Consider the following 20,667-nt stretch of genomic DNA (forward strand, 5'->3'; position numbering starts at 1 on the left):
ATGTGATTGCTTGCAGAAGACCCAAGTTAAATGGAATGATTGACTCTCTTTTCTTAGTTAATTAAAATATGCTCATTAGCTTCCAAGTGCTAGAGTACGTTGATAGCATGGAAAGAAGAGGTGATCTGCAGGGATGCCGTTTTCCTGGAAGATGGAGCAACAACTATTCTGTCCCCAAGAGCTTTGAAGCATGGCACAGGTTCCTGTGCAAAGGGACACTTCCAGATGAGCCTCCCTTTGCCACACCCATCAAAAATCCTGCCTTGAGGCAGCAGTTTTGTCAAACACTTTTAAAAAATAAGCTAGCAGCACATGGTTTGCACTGTAGCAGAGATTGTGCAAAACTGCTCACCCCAGTGAGAAATGAGGATTTCACATTTTTTGTTTATATAAAAAGAAGGGAACTTACAGTTAGCAAAGCCGGCACCCTTTATGGTGTATCATGAGTATTTTCATGGGGCCAGGTCAGCCCATGAGAGTTGTGCTGAGGGGACCGAAATTCTCAAGCCTACGAGTCAAAGGAAGGTACATTATTGCAGACAGACAACCTGATATCCCATTACTTCCATCTATTTCACATCAGTGGAACCTGATCGACTTCAACGAAGTTATTCCTAGTTTACACGGGTGTAAGACCAGAATCAGGCCCACAGTCTGCTGCCCCCTTCCTCTACCCACAAGATTCCAGGCACTAGTGGCAGCTGAGGGAGCCTCAGGCACTATGGCTCCTGCATGGAGTGGAGTTACTCCAGATTTACACCATTGTAACTTGAGATCTTGCCCCTCAGCTCTGTATTGCCAGTGATAGTAAGATATTTCTGGTGGTGATGTTCAGGGAAATTGCCTATTAGTTTAATGCTTCCCATTTCCCATAACACTCTGAGAGATGGAAGCACATCTCTCTCGTACATATAGCTTCGTGGCTGACATTAGTAATAGACATATCAGTCACCCTGGGTGGAGCTCTGAAGTGGCAAGGGCCCCTGTAGTAAAACAAAAGAGACAAGCCTTCAACCAGATGGGTCAGCTGCGACAGCCACCCCATCATGCTTCCATTAGTAGGGCAGACTGATATGTCTTTAAAAGTGCCCTTTTTCAGGGGGTTTATTAGACTAGGATGAAATCTGAGGATTTGGTTTAGCAAACCTTAAACAAAGTTTTCTAACTGTTTACATGTAATCCCTGCCGAGTACAGACATTTTAAAAAGAGGTGTTGTCTAGTGGTCTGAAAACAGGTGTTGGGTCCAAGAATCCCCAAGTTCAAAATCCCACCCCTGATGCCGCCTGCCTTTCTAGCCTTGGATGAGTCACTTCACCTTTGTTTCCGTACCTGAAAAATGGGGATAATGTTTACCCCCCTCACCGGGGTTATGAGAATTAGTTACTCTTTACAACAGGCTGTGAAGAGGAAAACAACTCTATAGTGTGATTATTTTTGCGCTTTCCCCTTTGGTGTTCCTCCCAGGATCCTGATCCAGCATGTACCAGGCTGTGTGTAAAATCTGGGATGGTTCTCTAGAGGAAGACTTTTCTTTGGTTGCTCCAAAGGCCCCGTCAAGAATTTGGAGCGGCTAGCCTTAGGTCATTTCATCCTTCTTTCTCAGAAAAGACATCGGTCATAATGATGGTCTATGCAGCTATACAATCTGTTTTCTCTGAGGAGTCTGTGAGCTGCCATTTTGTGCCTCTGTTCAAATGCAGAATGTTACAGTGTGAACATAGTGTTCCCTCATAAGACTTTGTGTTTGTTCTCCATTCATTGTTCTCCTTAATCCAACATAAGATATATGGACTAAAATACACACATTCTGGCCTTTGTGTATGAAAAAGCAAAACGATGGTGAGGGTCTCGGAAAGTGATAAAGGAAAGTCAGAACAATGAATTTATGGATAAAGCTGATCTGGGTTCTGATTAGCTGAAGCGCACAACAGATCAGCTCTAAGGCAGTCAAAATCCAGGCAGCCACTATTATTGAGATTCCTAAATACAGATCTAGGAATGGACCCTAACTTAGGTACCAGAGTTTGAAATTTTTGGCTTTAATAATTCTACCAAAGGGAAATAAAGATGTTATCCCACAATCATTTTCTCCTGCTCCGACATAGAAATCACGTTGGGTTTGCCTCAGAAGTGGGGCAGGAAAATATTTTCCTGGGACAGAGTTCTATTCCACGGATGCTTTCTCAAATGGAAAACCCTTTGTATTCCATCACTTCTGGTTATGACAAAGCACTTAACAATGTCCAGCCATTCAGATAGCTCGTCCTTGAACAGTCCAATACGTCTTTATAATAAGCAGCACTTGGAGTAGCAGCAATAATAATGTTCCACTTCCATTAGGGATGAGGGAGTTCCATTAAATTATCTTTTAAATACAGAAAAATGAAAGACACCTGTGGTTTCATATTTGAATACATGCACCCTACTGTGTCTCTCAATATAGAAATGTCCCTGTATTCTCAAGTTGACTGAAATAGAACTACTCCTCTTTGCTGTCCAGTCAAATCTAACCAGAATTGCTCATATTATAACACACACTAAAAGAAGCATTGATTGATGGGGACATATAACAAGAACAAATATCGATAGTGGGGTTACACACACTAAGTATAGCTAAAACAACAAGGAGTCTGGTGGCACCTTAAAGACTAACAGATTTATTTGGGCATGAGCTTTCGTGAGTAAAAACCTCACTTCTTCGGATGCATCAGTATAGCTAGAGTGCATCAGAGCGGAAGTGTGGTCTAGTAGCTAGGACACTTGATGGGGAATCAGGAGACCTAGATTATACTCCCACCTCTGCCACTAATCTGCTGTAAATCATTCTCTCTGTGCTCCTTTGTTTACCTTCCCACCCTTTGCTTGCCTTTTCTATGTAACCTGTAAGCTGCTTGGGACTCTTACTATGTGTTTGTACAACCCCTATCACAATGGGTCCCTAATCTCCGGTGGAACCTGTAGGTGCTATTGTAATAGTAATAATAAAATAGTGACCTCATGGTGTAACTGGATAGGCATATTTTAATACAATGTAAGGAATATATAAATACTATAAAGCATGGCTGCAGAAATCCCACTCAGGAACCCCATCCCACCTTAGAGAGATGCCATCTACTAACACATTTCTGCACAAAGGTGGGATAGAGTATTATCTGTATTGTAGCAGGGCCTATGAACTCCAGTCACAGATGAGGGCCCTGTTGTGCGAGATGCCGTACCACACGTAACAAGAAGGCAACCTTTGTCCAGGAGAGCTTAATCAAATAGCCACTGTGTTCACCTATTTTTGTCTTATGTGTTTGAAGATGGCTAATTTGGGGGAGGGAGGCAAGTGGATTGTCTACACAGCCGTTTATAGTTTTCTAGGATTTTCTTTCACTTTTCCAATTAAAAAATGGATAAGAAAGGTTTTGTAGATATACAAAAACATTTTTCCCTAGGTAGGTAGTGCACACGTTCCCATTTAAATGCTCTCTAATAAACAGGTACGCAGTACTGTTTCACACTGGGAACCAGCTAGCACAGCTTTCAATATATGAAACATGTGGCAATCTTTGAGAGAGTACACATTGCCAGAGCAAACACTGGTGGTTAAGATTAGATGCAGTATGTCAATCTTAAATCCATTTAATCTTTCTATGATTTATAGACAGAGTGCAAAATACAGATGACATTGCAATTAGCTTCCAACCATTTAAACTCTATAATACCCGCTCCATGGTTAAAAGGAGAAGGAATTGACATTTCAAGCTACAGCACTAGCTTTTAAGGTGTGCGAGTGAGAACACACACACGTGCGCACCCACCCACACACACACACACACTTTTTTTGTTCTATAATGTCGGTTTCATAACCACTTTGCCCTTCAAGAAGAAAAAACGCAAAAAACTATGTGAGTAAAACAGCCTATCTTGTTATTTAGCCAAACTACAAGACTGCTAAATATTTATAAGATATAATGAAGGCCTCTTATTAAGCTATTGTTTCTCCCCTTGAATAGATTTCTCCAGCAGTTGTCAAACATCTTCACATTAACTGTTGCCCAGTGTGAGCGTAACAGCCTATCCATTGCTGGGAAAACAGGATGGAAGTCAGCCACAGGATGCTGAGCAAACAAACAGTCTCTCTGCTGAAAAAACATTTTCCTGTACTCAAGCAGGTCATCTCACTAAGCGAATCCCTAACTCTGCTTACACTGACACTGCTCTCGGTGTGTCTAGTTAATGCAGACGTAAAAACTCCCTATCCATGGGGCTTATACGAAAATAAAAATGGGCCAGGTTCCCCAGATGCCATGGCCAGAGCAATGTCAGGTAGTTCTCTCACCACTGGCAAGAAGGGAGCAAGCTCAGGGCTCATGCCAGCACCAGTACTGATGCTGCTGTGCACCCTGGTGAGCAGCTGAAGTGTACCCAGAGGCACCATTCTTTAGTTCATCTCTTGGGTTGTCGGAGGACAGTAAAGTTAAATATCCTTTGGTTCTTAAGGCTGGTCTACACAGAGGAAATTTCCAAACAAATTCAACCTGGTTTTAAAATTGGTTCAGCTGGGCCAGCGTTAAAACTTGCTGGAGAAATAGTGGAGACCAGGCTTAGGAAGTATGAACTGGTTACGAGAATAAGGAGGTCTCATCTGGTTCATTAAGAGTGATCCTATCCCCCTAAATCAGGTCTACACTTCAACCGTGAACAGTTTTAAAACTGGCTTAGCAGAGCCAGTTTGAATTTGGGAGGAAATTTTCCCAGTGTGACAGGCCCTTATCAAACAGAATAGCTGATACCCGTGCTGTCTTGGTCAGCTGAAAGAGGTTTTCATATTGAAGGCTGTGTGTCAGCTGTTCCTGAGAACATGAGGGATGCTCCATTTGCCTAGAGGGCAAGGCAAACCAGCCACTGCGGTAACACGTTACTTCAGAAAGTCCTTAGAGAAACCATTCCTCAGGTAGGAACTCTCCAGCTGCCATTATGTTTTGTTTCGTTCACACTGAGTTCCAACACTTGATTCTAGACACAGCCCTGTTTTATTATTCACAGCAAGTGTGGCATAAGATGCATCCTTTTATAAAACATTTACGTCGGTTTCAATGGTGGCCTTTAGATCTGACATTTCTCCTCTCTACATTCACCCATGAGGAGAGAGCAAACTCTGTTGATTTTGGTTCACCTGGACTACATCATCCAAATGTTTCATGGCAGTCTGACAACGGAACAACCCTAACAGGTTTCCTTGGACCAAAACCATCAGGACAGTCATCTCCTCAGGACTCTCCTAACACTCTTATCCATCCATTCTTCAAACCATGGCCCCCTCAAAATCTCACCATTCCTCTCTTCTAGGAGGTCAGTGACCAGCCCTCCCTCTCTTCTTTGTACTGGGCCCAGTAGCCCCTCTTTGGGACCTTCAGAGGGTGCCAAGTAGCTGCTTCTTCACATTTTCTAGAAATCAGGCTTGGGCTGCTCTCGCCAATCCACCAGAGTCTTGATGAGAGGAGAAGCAGAAACCGGTGTTTCCTGTCCTCCCTTGTACTCACACATTGGAGTGGGAGATGGAAAAACACTCCCTTTTCTACTTTAGGAAACTGCTAGCATCATAGACTCCCATAATCCCCAGTGCGCAGATATTAGTGAATGTGTTAAGTCTTATGCAGTGTCAATACTCCTGTGGTGAGCCTGGTAGCCAGCTGTAACGATAGAGGAAATGTTTCCCTTCTTCTCTCACTCACCCTATAACGGAAAGAGGCAGGTATTTTCCTGGACCACCCCAAAGACTCCAACAATTTGTGTGTGCACAGTGGGCTATTCCAGGATGCCACCCCAGAAGCCAAATGATGGGAGGACAATTCACATAACACCCCCTGAAAGTCTGGGCGAGAGTACTCAGCCTCAGAAAAGGGAAGTGCTGGCAAGGTGAGAGGCAACTGGCCCACCTGAAGAGAGCAACAATAATGCTGGGGTTCGGTCCTGGTGGAGGAAGGGAGAGGGAGGGAGAGATGGGCCAGCTGACAGGGAGGGGAATGAACTTTTCAACTAATCTCATCTCAGGTCTGCAAACTGTTTGTGGATCTAGGATGTTTGCAACTAGGATCAGAACCTGAATTTTGCTCCCAGTCTCCAGACAAGTTGATCTTGTCCTCTGAGGCAGTGTACTGAGACACAGTTTCTCAGGAATATATGGCCCAAAACATAAAGGATTCATAGATCAAATTCAATACCTGGAATTGCAGAAGGTAATGGGTAGGAAGCCAGCAGAGCCCCTGGAGAAGAGTTGTGATATATGCCCTATGGTCGACTTTGCTAAGCAAGTGGACATCTGTGTACTGCACTCACCGAAGCTCCCAATTTATTTTTAAATGTACCATCACCTATGGTACACTGACGTAATCCAGTCACAGCGGCACGGGTAACTGTTGCCAGGCATCAACTGGAGAGGAAAGGTCATAACCATCTAACTAAACACTAATGGCAAAAGCACTTAGTGTAGCAATCAATGCCACCTTAGATTCCCAGAGCGGCCAGAGAGTCAGGAGTTCCACTGCAGATTGCAAATCTCCTTGACAAACCATGGTCCTATCTCCCTCAATAACCTTTGCAGAGCACAACCACCTATCAGTATCACCCTACACTTATCTGGACTAAGGCTCAACAAACACATTTTCATTCAGACTCCACCGCACATAGGGAAAACAATACACAAGCAACTGATTTTTAGTAAAAGGGAGTTAGAGCTGCATCTCCTCCACCTACTAGTGTCTCATAAGCATCCCTACAGGCCTCATTGAACAAAGGGGTATGTAGTGGAGCAGCTGCCCCACTCCTGAGGAACAGGGGTTAAAAGCAGCCCTGGGGAGGGCTCTGGCTGGGAGAAAGCAGCTACTAGGCTGATTGGGGAAATAGCCACAGCTGTGGCCACACCCCAATCAGGCCATACCTGTCCCTATAAAAGGCCAGGGAGCCAGGAGCTGGCAGAGACTCCCTCTAGCTTTGAGAGGGAGGGACCTGGCTGCAGGGAGCTGAGAGAAGGTACCTGGAGTGAAGCAGGGCTAGGGGAAGGCCAAGGGAGCTGGGGAGTTCGGGCCTGGAAACCCCCAGGCTGCGGCCTAGTGGAAGGCCAATTTGGTACTGAGGTTGCAGGGGGCAGCCCACGGGTAGGCAGAGGCAGCAGGTCCAAACCCCGCTTGCCTATGATGAGTGGCTTTTACACTGCAGTCTGCCCCAGTGAGCGGGGGCTAGATGGTGACTGGCAGTAGCCCACGACTGAGGCAGGGTGGGGAGACCCTGAGACTGTGGGGGTATTGCCAGGGGGCAGCACCCCAAAGACAAGGGGCATTGGGTCCTGGGAGGGACATGGGGGCCAGCGGCAGCGGGAGACACCGGCCTGCAGAGGGCGCTCCAGAGCTGGAAAAAGAGCTAATTCCCAGGACACCAGCAGGAGGAGCTGCAGGGGTGAGTCCCGCCCTGTTACAGGATGACAGATTGGAACTTTGCAGAACCTTACAAGAAACCACCCTTGGAACATGCAATTAACTGTCCGACCCCAACCTCTAGAGTCTCTAAGAGGAAAGATTCAAACTTCTGCATCTCAATTATCCCAGAAGGATCTAAATTGTTAGAAGACCATGCACAGCATACTCTTGTCCTAGTACAAGGGATAGAAGCATGGATGAAGATCACACAATTTCCCCTGCATTAATCATGCACCCTCAATGAATGCCATGCATCATGGCCATCATCCTGCCATACAAGGAGGACTGGAGGGAAGTTTAGGAAATTTCCAAACTCACAGAAGCCTCTGTAGAGCCCCCTGCCCAACCTGATGCAAGGAGCAGATTCTGGAAGTGGGGATTTTACCAAAATCCATCACCTGGCCACACACAACACAACTGCAGGAGGCCTCCATTTTCCTTGCATCAGTGTATACAGTGGCTTTCCATGAATTAAATTATTATTAATACAGAAGCTATTTAAACTTTAAAGTCAAGAATAAATATTAAATGATTTTAAAAAGATCTGGTAAACAGTCATATTCAATTTTGTTATAAATAACCCACAGCTCTGTCCAGGGCAGCAATTATAAAAACAGAGCTGTGTAAGAAATGAAATGTACATATTTTTATACTGCAGCTGCATCCAAGATGTTTTTGATCTTAAGATTCACCAGTGAGCCTGGAGCATTGCCCAGTCAAATGGGTTAGTTTTCTTACTGGCTTCAGAGAAATATCCTACCAGGATGAAAATGGGCAAGCAAACACAAACATACACTATGGTGACCAGATGTCCTGATTTTATAGGGACAGTCCCGATTTTGGGGTCTTTTTCTTCTATAGGCTTCCATTACCCCCACCCCCATCCCGATTTTTCACACTTGCTGTCTGGTCACCCTAACACACACACACACACACACACACACACACCTTTTACATGAAGCCCTAGTAGTAGTTGATCACTGAGATGGCAACGCTAGGAAAAGCGTCTTACCCTCTCCAGAGGATTTTGTTACTATGAAAAGGTTTTGTGGCATTTCATTCCAGTTTGCTGCAGCTTCAAGCAGAATTCCTGAGGTTCATGTGTAGGTCATAACATTAAACATTCACTCGTATTCACTGCTGATCTCAGAATATTCTGTGCCTCCAGAAGATGCAACTTTAATGGTCCCTTTTGCTGGGGAAGTGTTTTCTAAAAACCCAGGGCACCACCTATTGGTCAGTCCAAATTCACTTTTCATTTTACTTAAAAAAATAATAATAAAGTTTCAACTATTTCCATATAAATACCCCCCACTGGGGGCTACTATGAATTTCAAGTTCTCTGGGCCAGCTGCACTCAGAACATTAGTATTATTTATTTCTATTGTGGCAGTGCCTAAAGGATCCCAAATAGGGATTAGGGTTTTATTTGACTAGGCAAAACACAGACAAGCTCCAGAATGCTCACAATCAGAGCCTAAGATTTAAACAATATGCAACTGGTGAATAAACTAACACTCAGGATGGAGGCAAGACAAGGTAACAGAGTTATAAGTGATGTCAGTAGACACAGGTCGCTACTGTGATCTGTAGACATCTCAGCAAAGGTAGGGATTTGAAACAGGCTAAGGCAGCAGCTTTGTGAATTGTATTGGGGAGTTCTTCCCAAGCCTAAGCGGCAGTAGGGGAAAAATCATAAAGGTGCTTGTGGGAATAGCACACAGGCTGGCAATAAACGCCATCATTGTCGGCAGAGCAAAGGAGGGAGGGGGTGACATTGTGATAAGAAATAGTTTGTTTTCTGGTCTCCAGGGCTAATCCGCAGCCTCTGTGTTTGAATTTTACTAACCACCATAAAGCAAACAATTTTTAACCCAGCTGTTCGTAATACTCTGCTTAAGTAGATGATTAGTGCAGATGTCGGTCATCCTGATAAGGATTAAAGTCTGTATACCCAGTGTTAAGTTTATCAGGGTGACTATATTGCTGAAATCATAGGGGGAGATTTTCAAAGGCACAAATGGCATTTCTGTGCCCAATTCCCACTGCCTGTAAATAGGAGTTAGGTGCCTAGCTGCCAACGGTGCCTTTGAAAATCTTCTACATAATGTTCTTTCTGCATCCCACTCTGAAACTGCTAGAGTTATCAGCTTATCTTTCTGCAGATATGGTTATCTGGAGAACACAAGAACCTGTTTAATAAAGTGTGAGGCTTGCATTTGAATTTTTTAAAAATTCAAGTAACTGGAAATTAAGTAGACATCTGATCTCATGCATATTCCACATAAAAATACAGCACATATCCTCCTTTAACATGATCTCTTAAATACTGGAGACATTTAGTCCTCAAGGCTCATTTAGCTGTTTTAGTGCCTACTTACCAACTTAGAGAATCGTACCCCAAAGATCTCCAGCTAGCATGAAGCAGACACTCTGTTGTGTTTGTCAGAACCTAATGAAACCTGCAATTTAGGTGAGATCATCTTGAGCTAGGTGAAGTTCCCATGGGACAGTAGGACATCCCCTTTCACCACCAAGTCTTGCTCTACATTATTACTATTGATCTATTTTTCTCAGTTGCAGGTTCACACTTTGCACTTACAATGTGACTTGCAGTGAGGGATGCTTACAACAAATTGCATTATTTTGCTCCACGCTGTGAGAGAACTAACTCAAACAAGTCCCAATGCTTCCCTCCCACAGAGACCCCACAGGGAGGACTCAATGCAGTTAGCAACTCTGCAAGGTTTACCCTTCTGGAGTCAATGTCACATGGGAGGGATTTGCAGCCATGCAGAGATGGCATGGCTGACAAACCATGCAGATCCTCTGGGAGAGCACAGCCCAAGTATCAGAATCCTAAGGCAGCCCCCATGGCTGGACCTTTCCTCTCCATTTCCATATCTTTTTGGTTATCTCTGCCTGACTAAGCAGACAGGAGCACCTGGCTTGGAGATGTTTTCTTCAGGGTTTCTCAGTCTCCCAGCAGAAGCCACCACAGGTACACTGCAGCTGTCAGCATGCAGGGCTTGAAACTCTGGAAGTGTATAATGTGCTGGTGTGGCGAAGTATAAGCCTCTACATTGAGAGGAAGGATGGTCATGTAGTTAGGGCACTAGCCTGACACCCAGGTTTAACCTGCGTTCAATAACCTGTCCTGTCCCAGCTTTCCTGTGTCAACCTTGGGCAGGTCCCTTGGTCTTAGTGCCTCAGTTCCCCATCTACACAATGGAGATAGATTGGGAGTCCCTATTTCACAGAGGTGTTGTGAGGATAAAGTTAACAACGATTGTCAGGTGCTCAGATACTACAAAAACCAGGGCCACTGAACTACCTAAAAAAGAGAACTTCTGGGTTTGTGTCAAGTATTAGGAGCATCCCCTTTCCCCTAAACCTCCTCTTTACTCACAGACATAATACTCATTCCCAAGATGCACCAGGACAGTTACTGAGACGTGTCCTTACTTAGTTGAGTGAGCACAGAGAATGCATTGATGAAGAAAAGTAGGACTTATTACACTGCATCAGACCATTCATTCAAGTATCCTGGCTTCAGCCACATCCAACACCTGATGCAAAGCTTGCAAGGTGCACCTAATCAACACTGCAATGTTTAGATGGAGAAAAAAATCCTTCCTGCCCTTCACGGTGATTAGCTTATACTATGAAAGATGACATTTGGTTGCATTGTTATTGCTACAAGGGCTGTAAGTACTGAGGATGCATTCAAACTTTCAAATCCACTGACAGGACCTAGAGAGATATAGTGAGTTACTCTTGCTCCATCTGTAATATGCTGGTAGTAGGAGCCACCCGCAGAAAGAGCCTTAACTGCACAGCTTTAGCCTGAGGATATGTGAACTGTAAGGGCACATTCATTAATATAACAGAATTGGATGATATTGCCAATACTATCCAGTTTCTGTATTCAATGAAACAGAAATTAATTCTTGCACAACAGTTGTCGAAGTAAGACTGCAGCATACACACCAGGAAATGAGATACGCCGTCTCCAGCCCACGCAGTCTAAGCCTGTTGGGGTGCTCTGGGAAAATGGATGCAACTTCAGGGGAAGAATCTCAAAGGCAACTGGAGAAGTTATGGACAGACTCATTCTAGCCTGCAAGAAAGAAAAGGAAAACAAAGGCGACATTAAGCTTAGGTACCCAGAAGTACGAATTATGGGCTTCATCCTGAAACATTTCCTTCCAGCTGTAGTGATTGCTAGTGTGAGTAAGATAAGGATTTGCAGGATCAGGTGATTTATAGTTAGGGAGATGGGTCTGTCCCATCAAAAAGAGCCTCTTCTTTAAAATGGAGATTCAAACAGTGATGGAGAGGACAGAGCTCCAAGGTGACAGGGACAGAAGAAAAGGTTAACTGAGCCATGATGCCGTCTTGCACAGACAACATTTTAATAGGTACCCTGTCATTCTTAACTAGCATCTGTTTTGCCCTAGAAAAACATGAAATTATTTCCCTTCTGTTAAACACCTTGTGAAGGAAGAAGAAAAAAGACAAGAGATTTCTTTTGAAAACTGAGCATTATATGGACTATTCCAAATATGGACTAATTCATCCCATGAAATTTTTACCCAATAAAAATTAATCAGAGCCTGTTTTGCCAGTGAAAGCAGCTTTCTCCATGGATAAAAATGGAAGAGGGACATTCACCAAGAGAAAAGGCAGTTTTCACCTGCCCAACCCCCTCCCCCCCCCAAAAAAAAAAATCCTGAAAGGAAAGTTCATTTGCTTTGTTTATTGCTATTGCAAGAAAACCTTTTATTTTTTTGGAACTTTTTCCATAGCAAGACATGTTCAGCCCGATCCATCCCCCAATGCCTTGAAATAGGAACTAACAGCTGTCAACTTGAACTTGGTAATGGAAACAGGATGTGGTAGATTGAGCCGTATCAGTCTTAGAATAGATCCTTTCTTCCCAGTAGAATTCACACTAAAGCTCAGCAATTCAATAGGTGGGGAGGAAACAGACCTGGAGGACCCGGCCATCATGATATGCGGTGAAAGTATGCTGAACTCAGTATGAGATAGCATAAGTAGATCTCATGAGATTGAACAAGCAGCACTTTCAATCAATAGGATGTGGAAATGACCTGCTGGAGCCAGAATACTCGGTTCACTAAGGAGCCAAAGGAATGCTGCAAACTGAGTATCCCTCTACTAGTTCATCAGGGAACACAGATGACATGTACCATGCTACAAATTGATGAAACCCTATCACATTATAGATCATCCAGGATCTTAGCACAATATGCAATGTGATCAAAGACACCAAACGCTGGAGTTACTGGAGCACAAGCTAAGTTTGCTTTCATTGCATATTTTTTTCTGTTTCATTTTTATTATTTCTCTATCTCGTATCTCTCGCTGCTGTGCACTGGGTAGAATATTAGTGACTGCAAGTGTAAATGAAATTAATTTGACAGCAGCAGGCCAGAAAGGGTTGGTCTCATGGGTATGGCAAGCCCCCAGCCCACTACCATTACTGTCCTTTTCCTTTACTACTTCTGAGCTTTTCGTAGCAACAATAGTCTCATCCATCACCGAAATAAAGGTCTGGAATACAGAAATCCAGTATTCATACTAGGATCCTTCTCCTTTCCTGCTAGTACACTGGTCTGTCACCACAAGCATAATCTTTGCTTCCTTGTTCACCTACAATACCGTAAGTAACCAGGGATGTCATGCAGACCTGGCTTCCTGCCAATGGCTTCTTTAAGAAAACTGGTTCTTAGCAAAATGACTATGTTCTTCTGAAAGAAAAAAAGCAAAGCAACCACACTGCTCAGGTAGCTGAAAGCGATACTCTTCCGTTCCAGTCCACGGGGTTTACTCTCTTGGAATACAGAGACCAGAGCCAATGCTTTCCCACCAATCGCCATCTCCAGTGTAACAGAGTAAATCCTGTGCAAATTAAGCCAAGCAGCGTCTATTTGTTTAGACAATAACAATAAAGCCCCACCGGGGGCACACCCACTTCAAATGACAAGACAGCGCAAAATAGGCAAAGCACAGAAATGCAAATACCAAGCATGATGTCTATGATATTTAGTTGTAAACAGGGTAGAAGACATTATTGTGCTGTGCACACTACAATTTCTGTTACAGCAGAAGCTATGGGCCAAATACTATACTAACTGCTCCTTAGAAAAACGCAAGCTTTGCTTCAGCTGGGCTCTTCTTATGCCAGCAAGCAGTTAAATACCCCCTAAGGAATTCTATATTTGGAAAAGGCCTTTTACCACATCCCTATCTCCGTGATTCTTAAGATGCACAAGAGAGGCATCTTACCTGGTCCAAGCTCTGCTCCCAAACAACTTGGTTATCCTTCCAGAGTGAACCTGATACAACCACAACACACATGATCTGGCTATAATCACAGATCTTAATAGAAGGATACCTCTGTGTGTTAAAGGAGACACATCCTCTTGTACAACATACAATGCACGTTTTTGCACACTTTAACAATTCTCTGGGCCAAAGGCTCTCCCCATTTAAGTGACTACTGAAGTTAGTGGGATTGACAATGGTGTAATTTGGGCCTGTATGTGTACATACATGTCCTGTAACATGGTGCTATATTTTATTTGTTACATTAAGATAGGTTTCCTAGTGTTCTATGTAGAGAGTTTAGCTGGTTAGGAATGTAATGGGAGATTACAGCCTTAAAATTTTCAGCATGTTATTGATGTTGATTGTACTATAATAGTCTTCTTCATTCTGCTGTTTTCAATTGTTGCTTACAAGCCTAAGCGTTTGTCTGCACAGTGGGTTATGTGCTCTATAAGAGTGTGATTTCTAAAGGCACTAACATGTTATGCATCAGTTGGTCTGTGTAGACCCTGCTGGGGTGCACTGAAGGTGCTCTAGCGCGCTTTGATGTAATACTGTTTCAAACGTTAAAGTGCACCAGCAGGGTCTACACAGACCAATTAATTTGCAACACAGTGTGCTCTGGAAATCACACCCCCATAGTGTGCATTATCCCACAGCGTAGACATACCCTAAGTTTCCGTTGTTTCACACATGTAAAATGCATGTGTTTGACATGAGGCTCTGAGGGGGACACTGACAGGAGTCTACTTAGCAAGGTGAGAGATCAGATTTGCTTTTTCCACTGTTTGTTATTTCCAGTGCAGAATATAAAATGGAATTGTTTGGTATAACCATCCTCTGCTGTCCCATTTCTGGATTCCTCAGAAGTCCAGCAGCAAGGGACTTGGGTTCTGCTGAATTACCCAGAAGCTGTGTTCTACCAGATGCACATATGACCGCAGTCAAGTTCAACTGTCAGGGTTTAATGATGTGTTGAAGTAGAGAGGAGAAGAGAGAATGAGTAGATGCTGCTAAAACAGCTCCTGCAAAAGAATTCTGAAAACAGATGGGGGGGTCACAGATTTGGATTGCCCCTAAAGAATCAGTGGACTACACAGAACTGTGGATTGGACATTGATTTTGCTCTAGTCTTCTGAATATATGATTGCATTAAAATACATCTATAACACTCCAGGCTGCATTGAGAGACCCTGCACTATGTACATGAATGCAAGCCAGTGGCCAGCCAAAATGAAACCGATTTACCAACAATGGTGTGAATTTCTCTCATTCCACTTCAGGCAGTGTTAACTTCAAAGGCTAGCTGGGACCAGTTAAATGTTAACACTTTAAAACATGAGATTAGCAGACACTCAGCTTGTTATGGGCGATATTTCATTGTAAGTGACAGCTGAGTCCAGCTTCATGTTTGGACTCTGGGGATTTATATAGACTCCCCCCATTCAAGGAAGATCAGCATCTTACTGGACCCGAGCAAAACAAAGACCAACTGTGACAGACTATACACCTGCGTTCACACCCTACTGTAATAATTTTTGTACAAGGTATGCTGTGTGAGGTGTCATTTGAAAACTCAATTTGCTGATCAATAATATCATGGCAAAATCCATGTGGCAGCATTATATGTGAAGCTATAAACACAAAGCTGAAATTATGAATAAAAGTATTTTCCAGAGAAGTCTGGGGAGTGACCAAACCGTTTCCTCAGAGACAAAGGGCAAGCTGACACCACAGACAGGTGTAAACAAGTGGCCATTCTTTGGCAGAAAGGGGGCAGGGGCAAAAATCTACAATTTAGCAAAGAAACAGCATGGAGTTTCTTCCCACACAGACTGCCTGTCGCCTTGCTCCCAGCTGGAAATATTTTTCAACAGGCGACTGAAACTCTTAACTCCAGAGGCAAACACCCAGGACACCCCTTTCTCTCTCCCTGCCCATCTCATTCACTGCACCTGAGGTAAGGTGACCAGACAGCAAATGTGAAAAATCGGGATGGGGGTGGGGGGGTAATAGGAGCCTATATAAGAAAAAGACCCAAAAATCAGGACTGTCCCTATAAAATAGTGACATCTGGTCACCCTAAGTCCTGAGGAGACAAAGGAAATAGCTGTTAGACTCTGGGGGAGGGGTCCAGGTCCAAAGGGTTTGGTAAGTAAGACTGCTAATAGCATGTGATGAGAAAACTGTTTTGAATCTGATATAGTTTGTTAAGTTAGGCACCAGTAAGTGTTTTATGTTTATTTTTCTTGTCACCATTTCTGACTTTTACAGCTCATTACTTATACGCACTTACAATCTCTCTCTTTGTAGGTAATACACTTGTTTTACTCTCTTATCCAAGCTAGTGCATTCAAGTTAAAGTGTCTGGGTAACTCCGTTTGGGGTAACAAGTTGTGTGCAAATTATTCCCTTAAAGGAATAACGGATTTCTAAGTAGCCCTTATACTTACACAGCTGATTGCAGTTTAAAGTTACCAGCAGAAAAAGAAAGTGGAAAGGTTTAATGGAGACAGTGTTTATTGGTAGCAATAGTTTTCAGCCTAGGGAGCAGATGAGTAGAATGAAGAGCATCTGGACCTAAAGGGAGAAGTGAAAGATGATGAAATAATTCATCGCCCTTTCTACAAGCTTTAATATTTTAGATGCTGGCTAAAATTTGTTGTAGCATTAATTACATTTCCACCGCCGTTCACGCTGTCAAGCAATTATTTTTTAACACATTTTACTGCCTTTTGTTTAGAATGAAGTCTATGCAAGTCTGAAAATCATTTTTCCCCTTGAAAACAATCAGTCATTTGCCTAGTATTTTACACAATGCTGAAAATAACACGATCGCTTTTACTAAAAAACATCAGCAAGGTCACAATACATCGTATGCCCAGAATGTTGTCTTCTGAGCCGGGAGCATCACTCACTGTCAGCAGAACCTGCCCATAGTGAGCCTGAGCCCCCAGAAGGTGTTGAGCACCCTCAGGGAGCTAAGAGTTTACAGTGCATCATAGGATTGGCCCAATATTTATTAGGACCCAGCTGTGGTAGCACCAGCAGATGAGCTCATGTTGTGTGGGCCTACAGAAATTCGGCATGCTGAGTTCTTTTGAGGAGAGAATGGAGGATAATTTTTCATCAACTCTATTTTTAGAATCAATCTGGCTATCTTAATCATTTTAAGGTAGATCAAATATAGGGCATAAGGCCCCCAATCTTGCCATTATCCTCCATTCTCTCCTCACAAGAACTGATGGAAACGCTGAATGTTAGGCATTCAAGTAGTCTCACTGACTTCAACAGGACTGCTCATGTGTATGAAGTTAAGCATATGCTTAAGGGTTTGCGGGATCAAGGCCTAAATTCTCAAAGAGGCTCTCTTTAATACAATGGCAGTCAGAGACATTCTATTAGCATTTCTAAGAGTCTACACAAAGAAAGGGAAATAATAAATGCAGCAAACTCACCCACACACAATCCCTGACAGGAGCTTTTTTATTTGAAAACCTACATCTTCCAAAGCTAGGCCTAAAGTGTTTCCATTTTATTAGCAGAAAGCTGCATACAGATGCCTCCTTTCTGAGCCTATTTTAGCTCTCTCAACACATAGGCTAAATTCTGCTCTTGGATACACACACGGCTCTCACTAAAGTTCATGGAAACCTTGGTCTTGCCTACAAGAGTCGAGCAGTGTTGTCTGCATGAGTCAAAGTGGCAGATGGCCTTTGTCACAAGCAGCAATAGCACATTTCCTAAAGACACTATCAATGGGCAATAATCGGAGCAGTTTTCAAACCAATAGTATCAATTTACAGGCTCCCATGGAGAGTTTCTGTCAAGCGCTTCTTGCACTCCTTCCCTCTGGGAATCAATGGGAGTTTTGCCTGAATAAGGAGTGCAGCATTTGACTCAGAAGTTAAGGAACGGGGGAGGACGGGGGGTGTCTCTCTTTGAAGAGATGCAGCAGCCCCCAGGGAATAACACTGCATAGTAACAGATTTCATTAGTGAATTTTTATTGACGTTAGAAGACTGATTTGTTCCCCCCTCCTTCCATCTCCCCGCCCGCCGAGAGAGATATTTGATGGTATCGCTCCCCATCACAGACCATGTGACAGAGCAGAAGCTGCACGCTTTTAGCAACAACAGAAGCCTCCTGTCTTCAAGACAGTCACTGGGCTGGTGAGAGTTTAATTTTACATGCTTGGTTGCCACAGACCAGAGGCCCAAAGGGAAGCAGACAGAGCTGCCGCGAGATGCAGCCTGAAGAGAGAAGAAGATGACAGCAGAAGGAAGCAGCCGGAGAGGAGGAGGAGTACAGTGCCAGAGAAGAGAGGAAGGATGATATCCAATTTCTTACTTTTAACTGGTCCTCTGGGAGGTTCCTCAATTGAATCTCTCTCTCCAACTGCGTCTCCTTCTCTAGATTCCTTTTCCGGTACCTCTCCAGCCACATGTCGTCACAGCTGAAGCGCTTGTACAGGGGTTTGAGTCTCTTCCTCTGCGACGTCTTCTTGGCTTTTCCATCTGGGATGAGGAAGGGGAGCATCCAGACTTTGCTCTCAATGCTGGAGAATGGCCGTGGGGACAGCATGATCTGAGGGGACTTCTTTTTGCGATGCAGAACCCATTTCTCACTGGGCCTCTTTTCAGGTGGCGTTTGACTTTGCTGTTGGGGATCCTGTGTTATAAGCAGCAGGTGAAAACACAGGGTGGTTTTTTATCATGACTGAACAGCAAAGCTCAGTGCCAGGGCCCAGAACCACTTGGAGGTCTGAGCCTTTACTTGCGCTCTGGAAGACTGAAATCCCATCCTACCCACCCCACCTCCGCACACAAACCTGAGAACCTGACCAGTGCAGCAGTGATTGCATCGTACAGAGGTAACTACCAGGGTGTTGCACAGATTTGATTTCTCTCGTTTATTTTAAAGGCCCAGCAGAAGCTTAAAGCTGAAATTGGGTTCCATAAGTGGGAAGGAAGGAAAAACACAGTGGCGTTAAAACAAAAATCACCTAATGGGTCATTTGCTGGCTTTGGAAAAGACAGTTAATGGGGAAAATGATCAGTTATGTTCTGAGCCTGCCAAAATTTTCCCCTTTTAAAATACCATATAGTAGCTGCCTCACACACTGTAGGCCAGACTGGGAAAACAAATGATAGCCCACATGCAGGGGAAGGAGACAGTAGAGGAACCTTGACTCACTTAGCCAGGACTGCTCCAGGGCTTTCAGCGTACTGTACCCTGGAGCTGCAGCTTTGCTATCCTTTGATAGAGTGCAATGCACGTTCCCTTCTGCCCTGAGCGATACCTCCCTCAACCTCCACTAGCCGAGTGTGTGGCCTCTGCTCCCTGCGCACAGCCACCAGGGAAGGAATCATCATGTATACTCATCCTTGTGCACTCGTACAGGGCCAGTCACAATCTAGTCCTGTGGTTTATTACAATAGTGCTACCAGTAGGATTTAGGTCACTGTGTGCGTGCAATATTGTTTATAAAGGTGTCTCTCGAAATGCAGTCATACCCTGGCTTGCCTGTCTGTGCTTTCCCCACAGCTAAGGTACTTAGCTATGAAAGGTATAAGAACCCCCTGGATGTCTGCTGGTCTGACACATGAGCCTAGTGCTTCTGACGTGGCACTTCATGTTATCAATGTTACTTTAGCTGAGGAATTAGGAAGCTGGGGGGCAGGAGGGGATTGCATAGGTTTTGGGTTCATTCCCTTTCCTTTTCCACGTGCTGCTGCGCACACACAATTTCCCCCCCCCCCCACAGCTTTTACACAGGAACTATTTGAAAATGGAGATATCACAAGGCATTTAACCATTAATCTACGTTGTATTGATGGAAGTTTGATAATATATAAGGTAAGAGATCAGAGACACTAGAGTAGGAATCATCTCAGAGCAAAGGAGGCGAAGTACATCCTCCATGTCAGGGAGGGTTGATTTCTAGAGTGACTGGGGTCTCCCTGCTATCCCCCATTGTTTGAAGAACTCAAGTATGACAAACTTTTTAAAAAAATAGTAATTTTCCATCTCTTCTTAAACCAGGTCCTACATAAATAGCGCTGTGCCAGCTCAGTTCTCGCTTGCAAGTGGCGTGTGATGCCACAGCCTGGCAACAGTATACATCCTTACCAACACCAATGGGAACGCAGAGAGGGAAGTGTCTGCCTGAAATACATGAGACCCTGACCCCAGTGTCTCAAGGAAGGGCCGCAGAGGGGATGGACCGGGACTGCCTTTTATTGCCTGCTGAGAACACAGTTACATAAATAAGTGAAAGCATGTCAAAAACAATCAGATTGATTAAGTCACATCTAATGTGATACTCTGGCCTCAGGGCAAACTATCAGCAGTGCAGAACTGGGTCACTCTATACTTTCAGCATAAATTCTTCTGTCTTAGAAACAAGTTTGAAATTGTTAACAATTTTTGAGGGGAAGTTGGAGGTTTTGGGGGGGATGTTTTTTTTTTTTTTTTACACAAGAATTCTACATTTATCCATCTGTCTAGCCATCCCTCCAGTTATACCACCCACTAATCAGATACGGGGGGATGAGGGATGGGGGGGAGTAGTCTTTTAATCTATTGTTGACTGTATTTTCTGACATTTTTATATAGCGACAGATGTCCAGAAGTATAGTCCTGAATATATATTTAATTGGCAAACCCATATTGGAGAGACTTAATTCTATTATTTTATTACAATATATATCTCATTAACATTTACTTTGTTCAACACCTGTCCTGGATATTCAGAGTTCCCCTGTGAAAATCACCCTGAATGTTGAACTCCCTTAGCCATAATGCAGGGTTCAGGGCTACCCCCATTTCACAATGTCCCAAATCAAA

General features: G+C 43.8%; 1 protein-coding gene across 1 annotated transcript in view; it reads right to left on the reverse strand.

Moving 5' to 3' along the window:
• The window catches only part of LOC117882592, a 353,010-nt gene that overhangs the window by 165,182 nt on the left and 167,161 nt on the right, over window positions 1–20,667 (reverse strand). The window contains 2 exon segments of the mRNA XM_034781083.1: window positions 11,455–11,584; window positions 18,169–18,489. Coding sequence (XP_034636974.1) covers window positions 11,455–11,584; window positions 18,169–18,489 — 451 coding nt within the window.

This window comes from Trachemys scripta, chromosome 9 (genome assembly GCF_013100865.1).
Source record: "Trachemys scripta elegans isolate TJP31775 chromosome 9, CAS_Tse_1.0, whole genome shotgun sequence".
Classification (NCBI taxonomy): domain Eukaryota; kingdom Metazoa; phylum Chordata; order Testudines; family Emydidae; genus Trachemys; species Trachemys scripta.